The 9578-nt window shown below is 42.1% G+C and overlaps 1 protein-coding gene across 1 annotated transcript; it reads right to left on the reverse strand.

The window, feature by feature from the left end:
• Positions 1-1362: 1362 nt before the first annotated feature.
• ATP6V1G1 (ATPase H+ transporting V1 subunit G1) lies at positions 1363-8241 on the reverse strand. The gene is made up of 3 exons (XM_014052131.2): positions 8082-8241; positions 3900-4000; positions 1363-2132 (listed from the first exon to the last, which is right to left on the reverse strand). Exons 1-3 carry the CDS (start codon positions 8161-8163, stop codon positions 1959-1961), a joined length of 357 nt encoding a protein of 118 aa, XP_013907606.1. The 5' UTR covers positions 8164-8241; the 3' UTR covers positions 1363-1958.
• Between the last annotated feature and the right edge of the window lie 1337 nt (positions 8242-9578).

Below are 9578 nucleotides of genomic sequence, written 5' to 3' on the forward strand. Positions count from 1 at the left end.
CAATCCTAGGTAGAGGCAGATAGTTCTCTCTCCGGGCACAAGGAGAATGTATCTGCTGAAGGAAACTCCACATTGGCAACAGGAAGGGCATCTGACCATTTTACACTCTCCTAGCTCCATTCAGTTGCCCCAACGCCATCCCGTAATGATTCTGGGGTCGTTAAAAGATGGTGAGGATAGGATGAGACGTAATTCACCTTCACTTGTCAGGGAGTTTGGGAGCTGTTGAATATCCTTTTCTGTGGAGCTGCATGGGAGCTCCAGAAGTCAAGGAACATGTTCACCAAGCGCATGAGAATTTTACTGATGTATTTGGAATAATAAAAGAAAGCAAAACTTTTTTCCCCCCAGATGAAGTGGTCAAAATGCACAGGGGCAGAACGTCGAGCTGGTCATAAAAATAGTAACTTTAAAAGCAACTGCCTCTGTGTATTCCTCCTTCTCTCCCCCCCTGCCTCCAACTTTTAAAGGCACTACTTCTCAATATTTATTTGTAGTTCGCTCGATCCTTACTTTTAAAATTGATAAATTGGTTGATAAATTATAAATTCTATCATTTCTCTATCAATCATCTAAGTTGCATCCCTATCTATCCATCTATTGCTCTATTATCTCTATATTGATCTTTTTGTCTATACATCCATTTAGCTACCCAGTTATCTATCATTTATAATCTATACATCCTTCCATCCATCCATCCTTCCATCCATCCATCTACAGGTAGTCCTCAAGTTATGACCCCAATTGAGTCCCACATTTATGCTGCCGAGAAATTTGTTAAGTGAGTTTTGCTCCATTTTACGACTTTGCTTGCCACTTTTGCCAAGTGAATCACTTGCATTTGTTAAATTAGTAACACCGTTGTTCAGTGAATCTGGATTTCCCATTGGTTTCTGCTTGCCAGAAGGTCATGACCTCGTGACACTGCGATTGTCGTAAATGTGAATCCGCAGTCAAGCATCTGAATGCCAATCATGAGACCCCGATTTTCAGTTGTGTGAAAAATGGTTACAACTCACTTTTTTTTCAGTTCTGCTATAATTTGTCACTAAATGTTACAAGTTGAGGACTATATCTGTCTGTCTATCTTCCTTCTATCCTTTATCTATTATCATCTGTCAATTATCATCCATCCGTCCGTCTTTCTTTTATCTATTATCATCCATCCATTCTTCCTTCCATCCTTCCATCCATCCATCCATCCATCCATCCATCCATCTCTGCTGTACTATGCTTTTACAGCATATGTTAGTTCCAAACATATTATCAAGAGCTTCTTTGCTATTGCAACATCAAAACTAAACAGGCTTTTTTTAATTCAGCAACATATTGCATAAATCAAAAGTTTCTGAGCAAGAGGGAAAGGAGAGAAAAAAGGTTTTAATTTCTTTACAAGTCAAGATTAGGTCTTTACTTTTTCTTCAAGCACCTTAACAGCAGCGCCTTGTTCAAGTTCAACAGGAGAAAAGAGTTATTATTTAAATAACATTTAAACGTTTTCAGGTACAATCCAAATACTATTCATTCTGCAAACAAAATGCATGTGTTGTTTTTTTACTCTTGAGTAGGAACAGATTTCATTTGTAGCAGAGCACCTAAGTCACACAGTGTGCAATTTAAGGATAAGGGAAAGTAACCTGGCACTTCTCTTTTCTGACTTTTAAATACTTCTTGGGGTTAAAGCGATCCTTTAATACTCAGTACAATTTATTCAACATCAACTTTCTACGCTACATGTCTACGATATAATGCACTTTGGAGGACACAGAACCAGCCTACATGGAAACTTCAAAAGTGCTACAAAACGGAGAAGACAAGAAATCTTTATGAAAAAAAGGGGGAGAAAAGAGAAAGAGATAATCTACACCTCTTGGGAATTTATGCACCTTTATAAAAAAGGGGGTGCAGCTAAAGCTGGTATTGCTGAATTTTTTCCTTGAAGGAACAAAAGATTCCATCTATCCGTTGATCCGATAGTTCGAATGGATTTGAGGCTGGATGTCAAAGATCAAATTCAGCACGCTGTCGATCACTTCCTCCCGGTTCTTTTGGAAGTTCTCCTGGAGAACGGCCATCTTCTCCTGGGTCCCCTGTTCCACCTCTGTGGCGGAACTACCGTGGGAGCCGAGCGCCTGCGATAAACGGAAACAAAAAGAAAAAAAAATGAAGGGAAGCCATTTAAAATCCACTCGTCCAGTTACGTTCTGCATTTCCAAGAACCATCAATGATTCTGCGTGACACAGTCGAGCAGGGTTTAAGCAAGCGGCTGGGGTGGGGGGTGGGGAGATCTGTTGTTGTTTTTTTGACAAGCCACAATCATGTGATGATTATGCGTTTTCAGTTCCGCAAACTGCAGAAGCCAATTTAACGCTGAAAGTCCTAGACTGAATTGAGATGATTTGAGGGCGAAACCAAAAACTGGAAAATTACACCTAGTCCTTGAGTTACAGCCGCAGCTTACATCCATCCATCCATCCATGTATGTATCTATCTATCTATCCTATCTCTATCTATCTATCCCATCTATCTCTATTTATCTATCTATCTTCCATTATTCACCATTCTATCAATCCATCTCAATCTATCTATCTTTCATCATTCACTCTCTCTCTCTCTCTCTCTCTCTCTCTCATCATCCACCATCTCTCTCTCTCTCTCTCTCTCTCTCTTCTATCTATCTATCTTCCATCATATTCTCTCTCTCTCTCATCTATCTTCCATATCTGTCTGTTTGTCTACACCATACATACAGGTAGTCCTTGACTTATGGCCACAACTGAGCCCAACATTTCTGTGGTTAAGTGAGACATTGGTTGCGAGTTTTGACTCATTTTTATGACTTTTCTTGCTGCAGCTGTTAAGTGAATCACTGCAGTCGGTAAGTTAAGTAACATAATTATTAAATGAATCTGCTTCCCCACTGATTTTGCTTGTCAGGTTACAAACGGGGATCACACGACACCCCACCACCCCGGACACCGCAACTGTCCTAAATACAAGCCAGTTGCCAAGCATCTGAATTCTGATCATGAGCACGCTGCAAAAGTCGTAAGTGTGAAAAACGGCCGTAAGTCGATTTTTTTTCAATGCCATTGTAACTTTGAATGGAAATTGAGAACTACCTGTATTAGCAAGAGAGAAGGGCTGAGCCTCAAAAGGGCTGTTGTGACTAGGCTTCCTCAAAAAGCACAAAGTAGAGTCCTGTTCCTGACAAAAACCCTTTTATTAAAAGAATGTGAATTCCTCTTATTCACATTCAGCAAACAGTCTTTCAAAGGAGTATTTATGACCACCAACCTTATTTATCTTGGAAAGCTGGCATGTAAATATTTTTCAAATGAGGTACTGTGCAAGGAAAGCATGGGCACAGAGTCTCTGAGATTCACAGACAGATCTCCACACTCCTGAATCTAATGAATTGTTTCCTGCAAAAGCCCACTCCCCTTTCGCTCCTCTTTTATTTCCTATGGGAGGGCCATTCACCCTCCAACTATGATTTTATTCCCAGATCTACTCTGATTTCTTAGCTGTTCTTTTCTTCTGGCAGCTCTGTGCATGCACACACTGGGAACAGGCTCCAGCTGCTCTTCTGCCTCACTGCTGTCTAGTGCCAAAGGCAGCTGAGAACTGCCAGACGGCCTTGGCCCCACCTCTACCTCTTACACAAAGCCCTTCTCTGATCCTTTCCCAGCCTCCAGGACTGGCTTTTGCTCCTGCCCAACCTTCTCACTGTCCGCCTCTGTTGTCAGCTCCGCTGGCCTCTGGCGAACCACAACAGGGACAAGGGTGTGTGTGTATGTAGCCACTACAAAGAATCTCGCACCCCAACTGAATTCCCATTCTAATACAGAAACAGAAAGGAGGACAGAGAGATTAGCCAGCATAGAATTTAACCCACGGCTGCCTCTTTTGCTTTGAAGTCCTTCTCCCTCTGCAAGCGATACTGCTCGATCTCGGCCTGAGCTTCTTCCTTGGCCTGCTTCAGCCGCCGATTCTTCCCTAGGTTTGAAAAAGAGAAACAAAAAAAGCAAAATGTTCAGAGGGCAAAACCAGAAAAAGAGGCTTTTCTGAGATTAATTTCAAGTGCTAACGACACGTTCTGAAAGTCATCCTCTAACGAAGGAAGAAAAAAGAACAACCCCAAAAATGAAGGGTGAAAAATATCCTTGGCCATCTCTTTGTTCAATCCAGCTCGCTTTCTAGCCACCATTTGAAGTTACATAAAGGGATTTATTATTGTTTACTTAGTATCCTAGTATGATTTATGTTGATTGCCGATTTAGAATAGAATAGAATTCTTTATTGGCCAAGTGTGATTGGACACACACAAGGAATTTGTCTTTGATGCATATGCTGTCAGGGTACATAAAAGAAAAGATACATTTGTTACGAATCATAATTAATGATAGCCATAGGGTACAAATAAGCAATCAAATCATACTAGGAAACAATCAATATAAGTTGTAAGGATATAAACAGTAAAGTTACAGTCATACAGCCCTAAGTGGGAGGAGATGGGTGATAGGAACGATGAGAAGATTAATAGTAATAGCAATGCAAACTTAGTAAATAGTTTGACAGTGTTGAGGGAATTATTTGTTTAGCAGAGTGATGGTGTTCGGGGGAAAAATGTCATGTCTAGTTGTCTTGGTGTGCAGTGCTCTATAGCGTCGCTTTGAGGGTAGGAGTTAAAACAATTTATGACCAGGAGTAAGGGGTCTGTAGATATTTTCACAGCCCCCTTTTTGACTTCTGCAGTGTCCAGGTCTTCAATGGAAGTCAGGTTGGTTCTAATGGTTTTTTCTGCAGTTCTGATTATCCTCTGAAGTCTGTGTCTGCCTTGTTGGGTTGCAGAGCCAAATCAGACAGTTATAGAGGTGTAGATGACAGACTCAATAATTCCTCTGTAGAATTTAGAATCCCATGACTATCACTGTTGTATCTTATGACTTATGATTAATATATCTTTACGATGACTATGATCATGATTTATCACTTATTGCTTGTATGTACACTGAGAGCTTCTTCACCGGAGACAAATTCCTTGTGTGCCCTATCGCACTTGGCCAATAAACAATTCTAATTCTAACATCGAAGTTCATCCTTTCCCGAAAAAGTTAGCCCCACAGAACTGGAAACACCAAGCCTGATGCGTGGAGACAATCCAATTTTTGAACAGTCAGAGCTGGCTTAACTAAAGACTTAAAAACAAAGACATTAGTCAGGATTATTTTCCTAGCAATGCATCACTTCCAGCACATGACATAACTCCACTGCTCTTGGCCAAAGTTCCTTTCTTGAAGTTTTGCCAGGTGAAGGTTCTAGAGACCGCTATATTAGAAATGCATGCAAACATGAAGAGTTGAAAATACAATTTAAAGAACAGCGGTTTTCGTTAAGCTGAATTCCTAGCAGAGATATCCCAGCAAGGTACTTTGAAATACACCAACACTCCATATAACCTTCACAATTCGGTTTTAATCAAGTTAAACCGATGCACTGTAGATCTCGGGGGACTATCAATATGCTACTGACATTATGCAGACCACAGGAAGTCTGCAAAATAAAATTGGTTTTACACAAGTTATGCAACCAAATTCAAATATTATTCCGGGGAAGGAAGGCAGGATGTCTCTTCGACTCCCAATTTGTCTCCTTTCCTTGGATCGGAACCTCCCTTAATAATGAATAACAAAAAATAAGATTTCTGCTAGGGGAGATCCTTCAAAGATTAGGTTTTGATCAAAATATTTCAGATACCATAGGAACCCTTCCTCTGGATATGCTGGCTGTCAAATTATGCGAAGCTCAACCAGCATTAAGGGGTTTGCAGCCTGACCTTTGAAAGAAAAACTACATGGGAAGTTTACGGCTACGGCATAAAATCACATCAGGAAAATTTCCCCAATTAAAGAGGTTCTGAAAACCTTTCAAATGGGGTAACTAATACCTGGAAAAATGAGAAATGAAGGAGACACTTTAATGAGCCCGTTTCTTGATTATCCTCAAGCAAACCTAGGTCAAGGTTCCCCTCGCACATATGTGCTAGCTGTTCCCGACTCTAGGAGGCGGTGCTCATCTCCGTGTCAAAGCTGAAGAGCCAGCGCTGTCAGAAGATGTCTCCGTGGTCATGTGGCCGGCATGACTAAACGCCGAAGGCGCATGGAATGCAGTTACCTTCCCACCAAAGGTGGTCCCTATTTTTCTACTTGCATTTTTTATGTGCTTTCAAACTGCTAGGTTGGCAGAAGCCGGGACAAGGAACGGGAGCTCCCTCCGTTACGCAGCGCTAGGGATTCGAACTGCCGACCTTTCTGATCGACAAGCTCAGCGTCTTAGCCACTGAGCCACTGCATCCCTGGTTAATAAATACATGAACTAAAAAGGCAGCCTCCAGATGAGTCAATGCTATCTCCCCCACCCCACTCCCCAGCCTGTTTTTCTCTGTAAGAAAAGACAAGTTAGGGCAAATTCCTATTATTCCACTGTTTATTTGCACCCCCTCAAAATCAGTAAAACATAGCATTGCTCCGATCCAAAAATGCATCAATTCCTCCATTGATTCAATTTGTAGTGTGTGTAATTCAGAGCAGCTTTCCCTAATTAAAAGCCAATAAATAACACAACTGATGAGCCAAAAACTCACAAATCAATACAAAAACACAATAACCCAATTAAAATATCCCAGACCCATAAAAAGCAGGCAAAGAAAATGCATGAATCTATCCATACAGTGCCATATTTGGATCTGGTTTGTTTTAAAGTAGCCCATGTGGTTTTCTATGCTGGGGAGGATGGGAGGCGTAGTCCAACCACGCCACCACCCACCACCCAGGTACCACTATCAGGCAAAGGGAATGGGACAAAAAACCCCAAATGGATGAAACAGGCAGTGTAAGGTCTCTGGGGGAAGTCTATGGGTGGCCCTTCCCATACAGGATGATGGGATATATGGTGGGTCCAGGTATGTCCCTTTCCCTAAAGCTGGGGATGATGATATGTGGCACCCAATCCCTCCAGAATACCGCTCCCACTCAATCTGGGCTGGAAAGATTAAAGACCAACCCTTTCCCCTATGGACCGGGGACAAAGGGAGGTGTAGTCCAACCAACCTCCGCCTCCCCCCCAAAAAATCAGCACCCTGGAGAGAATTGGGACAAAACTCTTCGAATGGATGAAGCAAGTGGGAAGATTATGGGTAGCCATTCCAACACAGGATGATGTGATACGTAGTGTCTCTGGAATCCTCCCCTTCCCTAATGGCTGGGGATGATTGGATCCCTTCCGGTCTGGGCTGGGATGAATGGAAGTGTAGTCCAACCAACAAGCCTCCCCCCCCCCCAACACAACCACCATGGAGAGAATTGGGACAAAACTCTCTGAATGGATGAAACAGGCAGTGCAAGAGGAGACTATGGGTGGCCGTTACTGTGCAGGATAATGGGATATGTACTGTCTCTGGAATTCCTCCTTCCCTAATGGCTGAGGATGATGGAACGCAGGGTCCCAATCCCTTCGGGACTACCACTCCCATACAAGCAGGGCTAGGAAGGCTTTGGATCACCCACACACCCCTTAAGGGCTGCGGACAATGGGAGGTGTAGTCCAACCAACCTCCCCATCCCCAAAAGACCAGCATCATGGAGAAAATTGAGACAAAACTCTCTGAATAGATGAAACAGGTAGGGAGGTTATGGGTGGCTGTTCCGACTCAGGATGATGGGATATGTAGTGTCTCTGGAATCCTCCCCGTCCCTAATGGTTGGGGATGATGGGACATGGGGTTCCAATCCCTTCGGGACTACTGCTCCCATGCAAGCTGGGCTGGAAATGCTGTAGACCCACCTTCTCCGCTAAGGGCCAGGGATGATGGGAAATGTAGTCCAACCATCAAAGCCACCCCTCCCAACACAGCCACCATGGAGAGAATTGGGACAAAATTCCCTTACAAGCAAGGTTACAAAACCTTTGGATCAAACCCCGCCTCCCCTTTAAGGGCTGAGGACGATGGGATGTGTAGTCCGCAGCCCCTCAGAAAGAGCCCCTGCTTTCTCCCTTCGCAGCCAGGCCACCCACTCACTCTTGCGGGCCTCGGCCACCTTCTCGGCGGCGCGCTTCTCGGCCTGAAGCAGCTGCTGGATGCCCTGAGACTGGCTAGCCATGACGGCGGCGATCCTGAGGAGAAATTACGTCCGGCGGCCCCGAAAGAGGACTCCAAAAAAAAAAAAGACTCGTTGCCCCGCCAAACCCCGCCCTTTTCGGTCGTCCCCGTCGTTTCATTGGTGGGTATAGAGGAACTGACGTTAGAGGGTTTTGGAGGGCGCCGCTCTAGACCGGGAGGAATGATCCTTCCCACGTGAGAAGCGGCCCGAGTGAGAACGCGTGTTTTGCCCCTTTGGGTTTTTCAACAGCGGGAGAAGCGTTTCAAATGGATTTGGGGCTCTTTCTAGGCTTTCTTTTCACCCCGTCGTCGAACTCTATGGTTTTGCCGTCACGTGGGTCCTCTTCTCTCTCTTTTTTTTTGCTCCCGCTTCCCTCAAGGCTTGAAAAGTTCCACTGCGCATGCGCGGTTTTGTCTGCCGTAAAGAACTATTTGTTTTTCGAAAGGAAGTTTTGTGTATGGAAATCAAATGCAAACGTTGATTTGTTTTGGTTTCTTCCCCCAAAAAAGCATGCACGCGCGCACACACACGCACACTGAATATACTGAATAAAGAATAAAATGAGAGAAATTTATTTTTGTAAGTTTTATTACAGTTCACATTTATTACATTATTATTGTTGTTACTATCACTTATTGAACATGAAGCTCAGTACACTGAAAAGCACGCATACACACAAACAAATATTTAAAAGAGTGAAAAATAAAATGAGACAAAATTATTTTTAAAAGTTTTATTACAGTTCACATAATATTTATTACATTATTATCTCTTATTCATTGAACATGAAACTCAGTCAATTGAAAACACATGCACACACACACACACACACACACACACAAATATTTAAAAGAATGAAAAGTAAAATGAGAAAATTATTTTTAATAATTCACATAATATTTATTACATTATTATCTTATTCATTGAACAACTGAATTAAGTCAACAACTTATTCAGTCAACTGAAAACGCATGCACACACACACACACACAAATATTTAAAAGAATGAAAAATAAAATGAGACAAAATTATTTTAAAAAGTGTTTTATTACAGTTCACATAATATTTATTACATTATTATCTCTTATTCATCGAACATGAAACTCAGTCAACTGAAAACGCATGCACACACACACACACACACACACACACAAATATTTAAAAGAATGAAAAATAAAAAGACAGAAGTTTATTTTTAAAAGTGGCGTGCTGTGCTCCAAATGACGATCCGTTTGTATTCGAAAGTCCCACAAGATCTTCACCACCTCATTTTCGATAACTTTTTCCATGACTTTCTGAATACAGGTAAATCATATTTTTTTTACATAATGACCAGTGGATTAATTTAGCAACTCGGTCATGTCTAGCTTTGTAATCAGTTTTTATTAATAATTTTATTAATACATTTTATTAAT

The sequence above is a fragment of the Thamnophis sirtalis genome, unplaced genomic scaffold, assembly GCF_051295495.1.
Source record: "Thamnophis sirtalis isolate CommonGarterSnake01/CBP01778 unplaced genomic scaffold, rThaSir2_p1.2 scaffold_2, whole genome shotgun sequence".
NCBI lineage: Eukaryota > Metazoa > Chordata > Lepidosauria > Squamata > Natricidae > Thamnophis > Thamnophis sirtalis.